Here is a 16764-nt window from a genome sequence, read left to right as displayed (position 1 = left end):
TCTATAAACTATTGGGCCAGCATATGGTCCTTGTCATGTTAGCAGCACAAATTTACTGAGAAGGTTTACTACTGACGAACCTTATCTGATGACAACATAAAAGACCAGAAGCTACGAGACTCTTCAGCTGCATGTTTGAGTTTGAACCCTCTCCTTCCACAGGGCTGCTGCAAGAACCAGACGTGAGATTCCAATTGAAGAGTGAGTGCCAGTCTATGGGTCCCATATGCCTTGGTAGAACAGGCCTGTGTTGGGCAGGATGCATATGATGGTAGCAAAACCTTCATGCAAAAATATTAAAGAATACTGTTAATGGTTCGATCGATGATCTGAATGACTGGTATTTACTAGGCCAACATGGCTGAGGAATTCTGATGTAATACGATCCGATCTTAGCTTGACGTGAATGTTTGTTCTTGTGGGAGTTTATTTGCTGCTGAGTTCTATATATGGAAGAAAAGGATACAGGAAATGGAATGATCCAGTGGGGCTTGAAGCACCCACGCCATCCTTTTCATCGACCTTCTTCCAAGCTGTCCAATACTTTTCCCAATTCCCGACCCTTCACGCATGTCAAGCTTTGGAGTGGGAATTGATGTGAATCCCACAAAGAAATGGCGCTTGGACCACTGCCATCATTTTCCAGTTCTACCTAGGGAAATATATGACCCTTCCTTCTCTCTTTCAGATCGATCAGCCTTCGAAGTGATTCCCTCTTCTTTCGGGGGGGTAGGTTTACGTCCACGATGAACCATCTCTCTGGCTGTTCTTCGGATCAACACCATCGGATTATGCTGCATGCATGGCGTGTGCTGGAATATTGTGGTAGCGAGCATGAGAAGAACGACGAGGCAGCTAATAATTAGGTCATGGAAGGTGGAGGGTTGGAAGCCCAAGGAGGGTGGGAGGGAGGGACGGCGAGCGAGCGAGCTTTTGGTTTGTCTGCTTGTGTAAAGCAAAAGGAATAAAGAAAGAAAAGAAAAAGGTGGTCAGAGTAGTAGTCTTTCTTCGGAGGCAAAATGGCACATTGTGTACTCCTAACCCCCTGCAACTCACATGCATGTGTTGTTCTCCCCATAAAGCCTTTTCAAAAGCTGTCTCATGCAACTCTCCTCCCTCCATACATAGATCCCGAGACCAGTCCTGTCCTCTTTCTCTCCAGCTTCTCTTGTAGAACATGCTGTTCGATTTCAGCTGCACAAGTCTGGCTCGCGTAGTTGACTCTCCAAATCATGAGAAGATAGAAACGGTGAGAATTCTCTTAGAGACTGCTATGCTAAACCCTAGCAATTTCTGTGAATAGGTTAATTGCGAGGAGATGTCGGCCTGCGTGCATCTGAGTGTTCGATGTGCGTTTAACGATGGAGAAAGGATCGCCGCATGTCCATCGTAAAGCTGCCTTGATCTCCTCCAATCCCAATACGAGCCCGGATCGGAATTCAAGAAAGCAAGGCGATCGAAAGGACCGGAGGATTCAGTTGATGTGCATCCGTGAACATATTTTTCCTCACGCCTTGACGTTTCTGTTCCTTCATCTTTTGCCCTTTCATCATTTCTGATGGGCCATGTCGAGGACGTTTTGGCCCTGACTGCCACCTCGTCCTCCCTTATCACCAACCATGTCCATTTGAAACCCTAAAAGTGAGCCCTGCTTTTTTAGTTGCAGGAGAACTTGGATTGTTGTGGCTAAGTTGACCAGCTTTTGCAAGAGTCGATCTGTTCTCTTTGAGTTTGTCATCGATTTTGGTCTGGTTATTGCAAGAAGCTAAAAGCATAAAAGAACATTGGAATTCTCTCTCAACACCTCTTTCGTTTCAGCAATCTGAGCACAGACACAGGTTCTATTTGCTACTAAGCCATGTCAGAAAAGTGCTCTCCTTTTGCTCTCACACACAGTAGCTTATGTCGTGGATGCTCACCGTGTCCGCGTGCTTGCAATTTAGGTCAATGTGCTACGCAAAAAGCAAGATGAAATAACACCAGCAGGGCAACGCAAGAACATGAAAGAACATTACAACCGACGTCCTGTACCAGCGATCAATCCCACGGCCCGGTCACCGGAGGGAACCCGGAGAGCTGCTTGGTTGGGTCACCCATGGGAGCACAGGAGGAGGCGGCCACCAGATCCAGGAGTAGGTCGTCGTCTTCGTCCCCAGCCTCGCCGGCCGCCACACCGAGGAAGTCCCTCGTCAAGCGATGGCCGTTCTGCCACATTGGAAAGGCAGCGACGTCGCCGACCATCATGCCATCGTAACCTTGGCCGCTGACGGTGTTGGTGAAGCTCATAGCGCCCATGGTGGAGGCCCTCTGGAGAAGTGCAGTGGCTGAGAGGTGGGCCGAGGTGCTGGTTCCGGTGGGAAGGTGGTGAACGAGGGAAGGGAGATCGTTCTCAGCTGGTTTGATTTGCAATGCTCCGATGTCAGGGTCATGGCTAGGGTTAAGGATCAAGTTAGGGTTAGAACTCGTCGTCGGGTGCCAGGAGGAGAATGGGAGGAAGAGGGGTTGGTGGAGCGGAGGTGACGTGGTGACAGCGGCGGACATGAGTCTTGCGCTTTCTTCTGCCAAGGCATCGCAGAAGGCTCTGTGGGTGATGAAGCTGTCTTTCCTGCATGAACACAACAGAGATCACAAGTGTACATATCAAATAAGATAAAGAAGATAAATAACAAGAGAAACACAATACATGAGAAGGCTATGTTGAATGAGATATGAGGAATTGAGTTTGAGTGGCCACACAGCCCCACACAGTGTGTGTTTGAGAGAGAGAGAGAGAGAGAGAGAGAGAGAGAGAGAGAGAGAGAGATTTATGATAAAATGTTTATTTTTCTTGGACAGGACACACAAAAATATGTGCTGCAATGTTAAACATAAACTAAAATGGAGATGAAAGAATGTCCACATAGAAATGGAGGTGAATGTGCAGTAACTTCTCAATGATCTCAATGTCCATGTAGAACAAGATGATGCAGGATACATAATCAAAGAAATTGACCATGTTTTGCTATATCCTCTCTGAACAACAACAACAACAACAACAGTAACATCAATAATAGTAATGATAATAACAAGACAAGAGTTCCACATAACATGTTGATTTGTAATGTCAGATACTGATGCAAAAGTTTAGGCAACTGAAATCTACATAAACACACTCGGAGAGAACGCAAAGTTTGCCCATTAGGTCAAACAGTTCAATGCGGGACTGTGTGTGCATCGAACGACGAGCAGTTGACCATCCAGAAATTTTGCAGCCTTACAAGAACTCATCGATGCCAGCAAACTAGCGTACAAAGAAGTACACTCGGTAAAGCAAACGAAGGAAAAATTCCTACTTAGCCGTCACCCAATATTCCCATGCATTATTTCCTTGGCTCTCGTTTTTATTACTCACTGCAGTTGTATGACATGCACTTGTCCAATTAACAAGATGATAAGCTTTGTACAGATACATCGGAAGTAAAGACACCTCAAGATACAATTGATGGAGTATGTCACGAACAACACAAGTTCGATATATACGTGCCTGTCGTTTGCAGTGAGAAGTGCAACTGCTCTCAGCTTGAAAAGTTATGAGAGATGCAGAAATTGTTAGCAGAATGCTAACAACAGAAAGAAATGTAGTGAGAAGCTTCAAGATGATCTCACGGAAGTTGCACCTCGGAGAGAGGATCAAGCTTGCTGCGGTTCCTACCAGTTGAGGTGTTTGAAAGAGAACTAGAATCCTTAAAATGTATCTTTTTCTACGGTTTTCAGTTCTATCTTGTGCAATCTAGTGAGCATTTGTAGTGCCTTCCATTCAACAAGCAAGAACAAAATGATCTGATGCCGGTAGCAGAAAGAAGAGAGAGAGTGATTCAAAATGCAGATCTTTAACCTATTGTCATGCTGATCTCTGTTAGAGAAATCATACTGATCTGTGATGGTAGGGTTATTATAGGAGGATCTATTCGGAGTTTAACCATGATAACAAGAGAGGAGAGTGATCAGAGTTGATGGATCGCAAACCTGGAGAAAAGGGTGCCACAATCACATCTATATTCCTTGGTTCCGCAGGTCTTCACATGGGCTTTCCAGTCTGAGTGCACGGCGTATCGTTTGGAGCACTTGTCACACTTCCACCTCTTCTCTCCATGCTTCCTGGAGAAGTGCTTCTTGATCCCTGTCAGGTCACCGAGCGCCCTGGAAGGATGGTGGTGCACGCAAGATGGCTCCGGGCAAACGTACACCCTCTTCCTTGCCACTTCCTTGCTGCTTCTCTGCCTCAGCTTCCATGGCAGATTGTGGCCCCTCCTGTGGAGCTGCAGGTTCTGGTCTCTCTGGAAACCCTTGTTACATATCTCGCAGATAAATCTGTTGGTGGCCATCAGCGTGTTGGGTGACAAGGCTACAACCTCGGCATCGGGGTCTGCAGCATATATATATGTCCATAAACCCAAGAAATTAGGAGCAAAGAAGAGCAGGGTTGAGGGGAGAGGTCCGGCGGCCTACCTGGGTTCCCCGGTTGGCTTCTCTTCTTCCTGGTCTTAGGTGGTGGCTGCTGTGGTTGGTGGTGAGGGGATGAGGGTGCAAGCGAAGAGCTGAAGCCGACATGAAATCTTGTCTCGGAGGAAACACTAGCTTCTTCGGAGATGGAGGTGGAATTGGAGGCTGCTGCTGCTGCTGATGATGATAAGAACATGGTGAAGAAGACCACCGCCTTGTTGTTTGTTTTCTTGCACCAGTGATAGCAATGAGAAGGGACAAGATAGTGGTATCTGATCTTTATTATGTTGCTATCGCAAGGCTCAAAGCCACTAAAGGAGAAGAAGAGAGAGAGAGAGAGAGAGAGAGAGAGAGAGAGAGAGAGAGGGTGGGAGAAAGAAGCCGGAGAGAAGCAACCTTTATTCGGATACTTCAGAGTGGGCATAGGTGGCGATGTGTTTTCGTATCAGATATGACATCATTGAAATTGTGGTGATTACCATAAAACCAAGCGAAGGGAGAGGGGGGGGTTGTAAGTTGCCTCCAGCTCTGCACCTCCACACCGGCAATCAAACATCCCTTTCCTTTCCATGTGCTCTCGAAACCCTAACCATCAAATATGGCAGAAATAGTGTATTATAAGAGTTCCGAGTTCAACTCTCTCTTGTCTCTCTCATGTCAAAAGAAGACAGCACAGAAGGATTTTAGGAACTGAGCTCTCGAGTGCTCAGTCTTCTCTTTCTAATATGAGGGTAGCGCTATAATTGCAGTCAGAGAGATCAGAAAAGGGAAGAGTGGAGACAGTGGAGCAAAGAGAGAGAGAGATAGAGAGAGAGAGACGAAGAAGCTGCATAGAGATGAGATTAGGTTTACCCCCACAAGGCACAGGGAATCCTGGTCTTTGATTCAGTATTTGCTTTTCTTTTCCTTCTTTTTCCTTTGGTTGGGTCCATGGCACACTTTATCTTCCGGTAGATGAGTTGATGATTATTTGGTTCATGTCTTATCACATAATACCCAAACCTCCCAAAGGAGCTTTGATAGGAATAAAATGATGATAATAATAAAAGCACACATTTCTTCCTTCTTTTTGTTGGGTAAATAGGCCTTAAAAGCTTGGAGAAGGTACCAAAGGCAGCTCAGTCTTGTCTCCACAGCCTTTCCTACAGGCCATTTCATCTCCATTATTGCTCAATTGATTGATGTCCTCAGCACCCCGAAATCCAAGCTCAGTCGATTGACCTCTCTCTTTTCGGGCTCAGCATTTGGTATTGGTGGCTCGCTTCTTCTCTAACCTATTGTTCTTTCACTTATGAGCTTATTATGTGTGTGTTGCTCGATGTAACTCTGATACAGTGGAGGTGCAATGGTGAGGCCCACCATGGGTTCCATTCTTTGCAATTCTCACACCTTCTTTGGCTGTTATCAGTGGATGCAAGTTCCACCCCAACACAAAAAAGTATATACCAGCGGGATGATTTCAAGTGTGTGACACGCACACACACGCCAAACCGTCCAAGTTGTCTTAACACACAAAGCCACAGAATCATCAGCTAACATGGCGCTCCATTATCGGCTCGCCTACGATGTGTGTGTAGCGCTCACCGCATAATATGTAAGGGGAATTATGAGCCAAAATAGATACGACATATAACAGGGGGTGGGGCCAGTGTTCCACTACCATAGCCACCGGTCATTTACGGAACTTAAATGGTCCTCCATCCTTGGAATCATTACCTCTCTCTCTCTCTCTCTCTCTCTCTCTCTCTCTCTCTCTCTCTCTATATATATATATATATATATAGTTAATCTTCACTAACCAGCATAAGATCACTATTAGTTGAGTTTCTAAGTGATATTCGTACATTTTAAAACCACATTATGATACTAGAGACATTCGAGGTTTTTTTAAAATATCTTTGCATATTTCTTTTACAAATTAATGTCAATTAAAAGGTTAACCTAGGATTTCTGAAAATAGTGGCATGAGAAGGATGATAATAACTGAAAGGATATATGTTCTACAATAATATTTGTGACAACAGACGCTAATTTCATAGTTTACTAGGAATATACATAAAAAATTTTACTTTCCTGAAAAAGTTAATTTTTTTGGGCTTGACAGATGCTCTAAATTTTCAAAATTTTCATTTGGTGCCCTTTTTTTTTTTTTTTTGCTAATATCTTGAATGCCCCTTGTCGTCGTCACCTCCTCTTTTGAATGGGAATTGTCAATCGTCACCTTCGTCCGACCACCGTACAATAACTATTTTTATCCTGTAAGACTCTACCATCACGCTCCTTCACTATGGTCACCTTCGTCCCACGAAACACTATCGTCTACCCCATGAGACTATGCCCTCTGCATCATGAGGCACTATCATCTCTATCCCTCGACTCCCTTGGCATATCCTCATCTATGCCTTCATCACCATTGAGTAGATGACCCCACGAATAATCGATCCAAGACCTTTTATACTACCAACAACTCTCACGACAACATTACCATTATGCCAACTTTCATGTGAGCCTCATTAGACGAAATGCAAGATCACAATGGGTGACAACAAACACAATGTAAAAAGATGACCACAACGAAATAGGAAGACAACAAGGTCTCATAAGACAAACGCCTCATTATGAGGTGACAATATTGACTCGAAGAAAATGACAATGATAAAGGGGCATCTAATATATTAAAAAAATACTAAGTAAAAAATAAAAAACTAAGAACACCTTGTAAAAATAAATTAATTTTTTAATATATATATATATATACCCCTTATAGTATGATGTGAAACATACAAAAAAAAAAAAAAGTCTATAATGGCATAGATAAAGGTAGAAATTCTTATAATAATCGTTCTTCAGGCTTCTTACTCATGTATCAGAAACTTATAAAGTGACTTTGTTAATAGAAAGATAAACCAAAAAATAATTTTCTTTCTCACCTAAGAATTTGAGTACTCTTACGGAAACGGGAAAAAGGTCTTTCGATTGTAACCTGACATGGAAATTAAGCTGGTAAACTGTGCTCTAATAAATTAAAAACCAACGCACACGTGGCTTCCCTTCCAACACATTTGGAGGGCTCTTTCATCCAAGTGTGCGTGTCTACATATCTATATAACCTCTGGAGATTTACAACAAACTTATCACCGGACAAAGTTCTTAAGGATCATAAAGTGAATAGCACATTACTATGATACACACATCGTACCATCACAAATGCGCAAGTCCTTGAACCAATTGGAGAATGGAGAACACACACCTTCAAGATCTACCAATCTCATGACCCCTGATTCCATTCTCATAGATTATTGTCTTGGATCCTTAAAGATTGGAGTATACAAAGATTATTGTCTTCGATCCTTCTTAAAGATTTGAGTATACCTTTGAATTCAGTTTGACGTTGGTCCTCATAAACCTTGATAAGGGCCTCGTATCATGTTGGACAGTTGGGAGTAGATAATATACTCCACATATGATGGCTATCTTGTTTTGGGATTACCGTCAACCATCTCTGCATTTCATAAAATTAGCTTTAGCTAGGATTGCAGGCAATATAGATCAAAGCTAATAATGCAAACTATCATATACCAAGAAATTTATAAAAATGACAAAGGCAAGCATGAATGCAGCTCAGGTAACACCCTTATGTAATGTGGGACAAGTACTCTAATACTCATATAATATAGGACCATAATATGATATTTGAAAAAAATCCTGATTAGTCAATAAAACACTAACCCAAAAATAGAAAACCGGCCTCACAAACATATGCTTCCACATCTAGGAACCCACCTCAATTGACCTTGATGACAGGATATCATGACCAAGTCATGATCTCCTTTAGCAATATGATGTATGATCATAAAAGATGCTATCATGGGCAAAAACTAAAATTTATAAAATTCCTGCTGACTAGTAAAATTTATTACAAAATGGAATGACCCTGCATCAATCTACCTTCAACACATGCCCGATGATGAAGAACAACAGATGACTTGGCTTGGTCGATGCCATAATAACCAATATCCATCATATCAGCAAGTCTGCTGCATGAGCATGATGCCCCCCTGTCAAAACATTTAGGAAGATTTCATTAATAAATGATAAGCATAATAGATCACATCCTTTTAAGTAGGAAACAAAATTATGAGTTCTATGTAACTATGCAGTAGCATAATTATAGAATTCTTTACCAACATAATATTGACCCAGAGGGAAAAAATGACGGGCTGTGAAGCCAAGAGTATTGCAAAACGGAAAGCAGTAGACAGAAACAACTTTCACTTCATGTTTCTATAAATATAGACTATTGCCTTCGAAGGAATAGCTATGCTTCATTTTGATTCTAGGTACTCTTTGTGTCAACTAGAATTCCTTATTCAATTCAGATTCTGGGGCTGAAACTTTTGACAGAACACATGGCTCATTTATCTTAGCTGCAAGTGAATGAATAAGCATAATAGTAGTTCTAGCTAATGACTCCAATTGCACAAATGAAAGGTAAAATAGAGAAAGTTCATGCATGTTAAAGAAAGGAAGAAAGTCCTAAACATGGTTCTATGAGAACTAATCCAAATATCACATGCTAGGAGCTGAACATTGCAGCATTTTGTTACTGCTTGACCAAGTTAGAAATAGGCGATGATCTCTGATCTTTGATTTGTAGCAACATTGGATCACAGAGAAAATGGGCACCATGATAACAATCATTGACCAATGATCTACACATCAACGCATGACAAGAGAGGGTGAACACAATTAAATCTTCAAATATTCACACTCATTGATGAAAAGCAGAAGACTGAGAAGATAAATAGAAGGAAAGATTAATCCCATTCATGTAAATCTTGTATCCCGGCCTATCAAATAGAGAGGTCATAGGAGAAGAGAATGTCACTTGGACTCCCAGTATAATAACCAGAAAATCTTAGATGAATTAGGACTCTGCCTTTTGGGATGTGCCAACAAATCAGACCACAGTCAAAATTTTATCTGCAACAACATATGGATGCCAAATTCTAACTAAATAGCTTGATAATCGACTCTCATCACCTTTAATAATGCTAGGATCATGCTAGGATAGGCCAAAGACTTTGACCGGATCACATAGGAGGCATTTGTTTGGGTTGCTTCACATTACATACACAATATACTAGAAACTTTTTATATCCCCACATGATTTTATCTAAACTATTACAAGTACTAGGATCTGGAACAGCTATACAGAAAAACAAACTAGGGACACAAGTTTGATTATCGTTCTAATGATATGATACCTAGAACCTTTTCAAGGTATCCGGTTGACTCCTTATTGACATGATCAAATATAGATAAGTTTAATCTAGTACCAATCTTCTCTATTTGAAAAGGTCCTAGGTATGAGGCTTTCTTGAAAGCCTAGTGCATGTGACTTTCTTGAACAAGGAGTCCGAAAAGGTCAAACATATGCACGAGGCTGCACAATGGAGCAATCGAGGATATAACATTTGGATAATATCCACAAACTGTTTCCCTCTAAAACCAGTATAGTTTGTTGGCATGGTCCATTGCACTGATATATCACTAGAATAATAACAATGACTTATCAGTTTAATTTTTGATATACCTCGTAATGGTATATTATATTATGCAACTCTAAATAGTTCAACTAATACAGTACATTGGGTATGCTTAGGATGCCATGATTTTTGAATCCGTAGAGCAACCTCATTATGGTGTCAAAGATTGCCCGCAATCTTGTCTAGCAGCTTCTTTAATAATGTGGCTGAAAGTAAGGATGGCGCAAAGCTTCATCAACACTCAACCGATCTTCCTACAAGACAAATGTGAATAAGTCAATGGTACATATCAGTGCTAGATCATAGCCAACAATATTTAGAAAACAGAGCGAAATGAAGAAAAAGACATTCCTGCATTACATCAGATGGAGCAGAATATCAGAAGCAGAAACTTTAGATTTTCCATGTAACCCAACAAAGCATATAAAAGAAAGAGACAATACATAATGCTTCTACCACTACAATGTGGCTGATTGTTTATGGTGTAAATTATTTTCCATGAATTCATATGTCCTTAATAATTATATTGTCACAACCAAAAAGTAGATCAGATTTATATCATCTTAATTTCTGGAGTCTATAAGTGCACTTAGTGCTGCTGATGTCAGCAGAGTTAACTAATACCTTGTCTTCAAGAGACTAGTGATTTAAAAAGGCGCTCGGGCAAGGCGAGGCCCGAGCGCCTCGCTAATCTCCCAGGCGACACGCTTCAAACAGGCGTCACCTGGGCGCTTTGGGCGAGCGCCTGGGTTAACCAAGGCGACCGAACCAGGATTTTAGGTTTGGTTCGGTCCTGGTTCGGTCTATGATGGTTAGTTGGTTCAATCGAACCAACTAAAACACATATAAGTGACAACCGAACCCTAACCCTCGCCGCTGCCGCTGCCGATCCCGCTGCTCGCAAACGCTGTCGCTGTCGCCGCTCGCCACTGTCGTTGCACGCAAACGCTGCACTGTCGCCGCTCCTGCTCCCGCTGCCGCTGCTCGCAAACGCTATCGCTGTCGCCGCTCTGACACGGACTTAGCTGGTTTTGCCTAAGTCGTGCGGCACCCTTGCGTGTCCGTCCGCAAATGTCAGCCTCCCCAAAGACTCCCATTGTCCCTTATGACCAACAAAAGAGAGAACAGGCAAAAGAGAACGCCTCAATTGGGATCCACAAGCAAACATGTCCGAAAAACACTTCATAGACAATGCAAATTACAAACAGACTTTACAAGCTCTGAACAGTGGCACAACAAAGGGTAAAATGATCCATTACAGACCGAAAAGCTCTCGCACGTGTCCACATGACACAACCTTTATTTACAAGCCTAAAGAGGCCACCAACCCAACTAAAGTGGGACTATTAAGCCTTCGGCCGCCCCTCTACATTCTGTACAAGGCATGAACATGCCAAAAGACACGGACACACATAAGCATTACATCCAACATCTTGTTGAGAAGTTTGTCCGTGACATTCTCCCCCACTTATCCCTTCGACGTCCTCGTCGAAGCCTTTGTGAACACAGCAACTCTTCGCCTTTGCTGAGTCTTCAATCTTCTGCTCCAGCTGCAATGCGCCTCCTGGCTCCCAGCTGCTCTCCGCTGCTGTTTTTGAGTAGTCAAACTTTGATCCGCCATGCTGCTTCAACTCACCAATGACTCTGACTCTGGTGTGGGGTTGGCTGAGTTGTGTTGATCCTTGTTGATTCCTGCGGATCTCCCAGATGAAGGAAAAGACCATCTTTACTGCGCCAGTCTCTCAAAATTCCCACATGCTGCTTGAACTGGGTGGATGCTTGTTGGAGCTTTAACGAGCATCGTCTCGCAAACTTCTGAAGTTTTGGGTCCTTCCTCCACAAAATCTGCTCATTGACTCTTCTTTTAGTTAGTTGTCACATCCAAGTAGGTTCGCATCACTTCCGCTTTCGATTGGCATTTCGTTGGGAAATGAGGCGGACAATCTACTCTCAGTAGCACTGATCACCGTTGGTGAGGATTTGACAACTATTGTCTTCCATTATCTTCGAAGGGTCTTTGAACTTGTGCAGAGCTCCTCTGCTGGATAGATAAGAGAACTGGGGTACTCGGTTTCGCCCATTCTCTTAAGAGTTGAGAAGGCAAAGGTTACTTGACTTCGCCCGCCTCCTCGAGGTTGTACTTCATGCATCGAGCTGGTTACTGGCCTTCGCCTGCTCTTTGCTCACACTTCTGAAGCACTTGAAGTGTTTGCACTCCTTGCGTTGAGTTAGCTACTGTGATTCACCTTCTCAATGCCATTGAACTTCTGGAATACAGGAAGTTTTCACCCCGACTTGGAGTAATTCTCTGATAGATGAGGTCGCCTCTGGGATTGTACCGTCTTCTCCATCAACCCTGCCGCCTACTCCACTGAATAGCAAAGGTACAGCACCACGTACTGCCTGCTTCGTTCCTTGGTCGTGCACTCTTGCATGACCCGAAGTCCTTCACTTACGACAATCTTGATGAGAAACTTGTTGACGCCGGTCTTACGAAGTTTCTTGGCCTCTGCCCTTCAGCCTTGTCTCGGTACTTGGAGATTGCCTCTGCATGCTCCACCTCCTCGGCCCCTTTCACGACCAAGCGCTCTCCCTCCGTGAGAGCAAGGGATCAATGACTTTGACGGAAGTCCCGCCTCTGCGGTACCATGGCGCTGCCATGCCCATGGCCCTACTATCCGTCGCTTCGCATCTGAATCCCTTTCTTCACGATCAGTAGATATGTCTCCGTGGCACTCCTCTGAGTCCACCTCCATTCTAACTGATGCATGATTTTGGGTAGCTAAGTCCCTCTGGACTCGTCGTCGCTTCCTCGCCCCTTTCGATCCCCTGCTTCAACACCTCTGTGTTCTCCAAGCAGTCTGTTTGGTCGATGGAAAGACAGACTGCAACTCCCATGCATGGCCTCTGCCATCACGTTGTAGGGTTTGCACCGATTCTGCTCTCCTTAGCTTCCTTGGTAGCAACGTTCGCTTACTCGACCTTGTCCTCTGACTTGTCGGGCTCCCTTAAGCGAATATGAGCTCTGGAGCAGTCCAACTCTCCAGCTGCTTCGATCATACCTCTGCATGATCAAGTCCCTCCCATGGAACTCACTGGTACTTGCATTCGAACTTTTCCCTTGGTGGAACCCAACCCCCATATGCTGATGACCAAGGTTTTCATCCGATGCAAAATTCGGTGCACGCCCGGAAGACCCGCCTCTGCGGTACCATGGCCTTCACTCCTTGAATCCATAGCCCTTCTTGCCGTCGTGTTGTTCACCGAAGTGGAGCTCCCAGTAGCTCCCGATCATACCTCCATATGATCTCATCCCTCACGGGACACAGTCGTGTGTATCGCATTGCCACGAACTGTTCCACCACGATCCGCTGCACCATGTCACCTCCTGGTGACATCTCCATTGCATTCTGATCCTTGTGGAATAAACTCGAATTGTGAACCCTCCATGTGTGTGGCCTCCGCCAATACATCGCAGGGACTCCTCCAACTTCGATTTTGTTCGCTCCTTTGGCAATCGATCTTCATCCACCCACTCTTGGGTCACACCTAGATGAAGCACCGCTCTAGGACAGTCCGTCGCCTAGTAGCTCCCGAAGTCCACCGACTTCACTGTAATTTGTGCACCATTGTTTGGATCCTGGGCCTCTGCCCCTACCAGCACAATCTCCGCTGCGCACCGCTTCCTTCCTAGCAACTCGAATGGCAACACTGTGGCATATTCTTCAAGAGTACCCGCTTCTGCGTCCTCTTGCCCCGTGCTAAGGCCTTCTGAACCCAACTTCGCCTCCGCAAATTGAGTCGCCTTAGTTCCTCCATCAAATGTTTCTCCGAGATAAGGTGCATGTGCCCCAAAGCTCCCTTCGTCTTTGGCACCATGCAAGATGAGTCCACTCCATCAGAATGAAGGACCCATGGAACAACATGATCCTGCTCTTGCCTCTGCAAGAGCTCATGTCCTTGACCTCTGTCTAAGAAAAGCACTGTGCCTCTGCTCCATGTTCCAACTTCTCTGTTGGCTCCCTTCATGCGGCTTGGGTACTTCACCAAGTTACACCCAAGTTGCTCCGCTCCTCGTTTTTGCATTGAGTCGATGGTGGCCCTCGTGCCCACCATTCCACGGGTCAGCCCTCCCTCGAGTCCGATCTCCATATCGACTCTAAGTGTGCCTTCATTTAAGTTGCTTCAGGTCGCTCCCCCACTTGATCTCGCAATGCATCCACCAATGCATTCTCTCGAGCGAGATCATGCGGCAACTCCTCGCTGCTTGCTCGGTCCATTGAGCTTCGTGGAGTTGTTGTTTGTGAGGTACTCCTCCTCAACATGTGAAGTCCGTCTCACATGATTCTCCCTCTGGAGTGCCGAGACTTATCCCTCCTGGATAACTATCCCGTTGGAGCAACATCTCTCTTCGTTTCGGAGACCACCATCCCCTTGGACTACTCCGATCTGCTGAACAAACTGTGCATTGTTCTGCCTCCTGCAAACGCACTTGCTAGATTGCGACTCCCCGTCAATACAGCCACCGCTGCACCCCTCAAGGCCTAGCAACATGCTGAACTAGTTGCACACTTCAGCCTCCTCCGGACGTATCCTTCGCATGCCGAAGAGAAAGTTTCAATGCTCCATGGTGCCGAGTCTCGGCCGCCTTGGGATGGCCACGAACATTCCGTCGTCCGCATACAAGCCCATGCATGAGTACCAAATTCTTCGAGTTAGCAATTCCCCTCACCTCTGTGAGCTTTGCATAACTCTTTTGGTCGTTGAGCAACTCATTCCACCTTGGATGGTCTCATTCTTGCCAAGCACCTCGCTTGCCTAGAGCACCATCAAGTATAGTTGTCAACGTTGAGCCGTAGCTCAAACTCAGCCACCCCAACCTTTGTGCGCTCCAAATTCTTCCAAGCTTGCCTGTTCTCGTGGTGCCTCTTGCGCGAAGGGTTGGCCATTCCTCTGAATGCCAATGTCAGATGCCCGCTCCTCTGAGCGACTCTTTTCCCTACATCTTCATGCCCGTTTTCCCCCAAACGGTCGCGCGTGTGCTGACTGCCCTCAACGCAGCCCCGCTAGGTCCCCCACGTTTGCATGCTAAGTGTTTCTATGAGTGCTTGTCCCGCTCTGATACCATATGACACGGACTTAGCTGGTTTTGCCTAAGTCGTGCGGCACCCTTACGTGTCCGTCCGCAATGGTCAGCCTCCCCAAAGACTCCCATTGTCCCTTAGGACCAACAAAAGAGAGAACAGGCAAAAGAGAACGCCTCAATTGGGATCCACAAGCAAACATGTCCGAAAAACACTTCATAGACAATGCAAATTACAAACAGACTTTACAAGCTCTGAACAGTGGCACAACAAAGGGTAAAATGGTCCATTACAGACCGAAAAGCTCTCGCACGTGTCCACATGACACAACCTTTATTTACAAGCCTAAAGAGGCCACCAACCCAACTAAAGTGGGACTATTAAGCCTTCGGCCGCCCCTCTACATTCTGTACAAGGCATGAACATGCCAAAAGACACGGACACACATAAGCATTACATCCAACATCTTGTTGAGAAGTTTGTCCGTGACAGCTCGCGCCTCCCGCTGCTCGCCGCTCCCGCTGTCGCTGCTCGCAAACGTTGCCGCCGCTCGCGCCTCCCGCAGCTCGCCAGTCCCGCTCCCACTGCTCGCCGCTGTCGCCGCTCGCTGCTGCCGCTGTCGCTTCCTCTTTTCTCAGTCAGCAAGCTCAACACTCCTTTACACTTTCTTTTAACAGTATACGTATACTGTATACTGTTAATATTATCAAGTTTATTTGAAATGACTAATTTTCAATACTGTTAATAGATTAATAATATATTATTTTGATTTTAATACTATTAATTTTTATTTATTTGAAACTTTTTGTTAATGTGACATTGTGATTTTGTATCTTAGATTTTCTTAATTCAATAGCATATTTTTATTTAAAATTTTAAATAATTATATTTATTAATTATATTATATATTTTTATATTTTAGCGTCTTGCTTCGCTCGGGCAAGCACCTAGCGCCTCGGGCGTTTTTAGACCTTGGCGCCTAACGCTTTTTAAATCACTACAAGAGACTTCCACCTTTTGAGGGGCATGAATGCAATTAATACACAACACATGTTTGTGAATTCATATCAACCATGGCATGTGGTTGTGTGATTACATCCAATTAATCCATGAGTATTCATTTTCTTCTTTCCACATTTAAGTATGAAGAGAAAGTGAATTTATAATGTTGGGCCATTGAATATATTAAGGTAACCACAATCATAACAATGTTTGTTGTAATATAAAGCATTAATCATAAGAAGTTGAGAATTGAATGATGCATGGACAACCACATTGACTTATACTAATGATCATGACTTGTGCCATTAGTTACTCATGTTCAAGTATAAAGTTCCCATTAGTGATCGACGGTTTTCAAAATCCATACCGATTTTTTTAATATAAATTTATTTTCTTAAAAATGTAGATCAAGTCAAATTGTGCAACGTGCAGCTCAAATCCCATAAATGTGGCTCCTATTTCATCAAGAAAGTTTTAATTTTTTGGATATGCATGAAAAATCCAGTTTAACTCTCTTTCCTTGAATGTTTTAGGCTTTTAGCACCAAGCATGAAAGAACTTGTGTCCCACCAAAACTCCTAAACATTGTCTAGGCATGAACCAATGAGATCGAGGACATGCTGTGCAAAAAGATAAACTTGATATAA

General features: G+C 44.1%; 2 protein-coding genes across 9 annotated transcripts in view; both read right to left on the bottom strand.

Moving 5' to 3' along the window:
* Window positions 1-1790: 1790 nt before the first annotated feature.
* Window positions 1791-4851, bottom strand: LOC103976368 (protein indeterminate-domain 7-like). Its single transcript, XM_009391562.3, has 3 exons — window positions 4489-4851; window positions 4006-4405; window positions 1791-2605 (listed from the first exon to the last, which is right to left on the bottom strand). The coding sequence occupies exons 1-3, from the start codon at window positions 4676-4678 to the stop codon at window positions 2038-2040; spliced, it is 1158 nt and encodes a 385-aa protein (XP_009389837.3). The 5' UTR covers window positions 4679-4851; the 3' UTR covers window positions 1791-2037.
* A 2626-nt stretch (window positions 4852-7477) lies between these two features.
* Window positions 7478-16764, bottom strand: part of LOC135582499 (uncharacterized) — a 32837-nt gene continuing 23550 nt past the window's right edge. For 5 of the 8 annotated variants that reach the window (XM_065140052.1, XM_065140048.1, XM_009391148.3 and 2 more), the window contains exons 20-22: window positions 10179-10285; window positions 8431-8540; window positions 7478-7984 (exon numbers count right to left, since the gene is read on the bottom strand). Coding sequence is in view for 7 of the 8 variants with exons in the window: in XM_065140048.1 (XP_064996120.1) it covers window positions 10226-10285 (60 nt within the window). In the remaining variant the exon portion in view is untranslated. Of the gene's footprint in view, window positions 7985-8430; window positions 8541-10132; window positions 10286-16764 lie in introns of all 8 variants that reach the window. The other 3 variants (XM_065140049.1, XM_065140051.1, XM_065140050.1) reach the window with 2 other exon arrangements.

Source organism: Musa acuminata, chromosome BXJ3-2, assembly GCF_036884655.1.
Source record: "Musa acuminata AAA Group cultivar baxijiao chromosome BXJ3-2, Cavendish_Baxijiao_AAA, whole genome shotgun sequence".
Taxonomy (NCBI): domain Eukaryota; kingdom Viridiplantae; phylum Streptophyta; class Magnoliopsida; order Zingiberales; family Musaceae; genus Musa; species Musa acuminata.
The sequence above is the reverse complement of the archived record's forward strand: the minus strand, read 5'-3'. Positions and strand labels throughout refer to the sequence as shown.

Bases quoted from the DNA above. Each gene is read 5' to 3' on its own strand.
- LOC103976368 (XM_009391562.3), bottom strand. From the start codon at position 4,678: ATGTTCTTATCATCATCAGCAGCAGCAGCAGCCTCCAATTCCACCTCC. The intron at 4,406-4,488 runs GTAGGCCGCCGG...TATATGCTGCAG, and splicing joins AAGCCAACCGGGGAACCCAG to ACCCCGATGCCGAGGTTGTA. The intron at 2,606-4,005 runs GTTTGCGATCCA...GTGTTCATGCAG, and splicing joins TGTGGCACCCTTTTCTCCAG to GAAAGACAGCTTCATCACCC.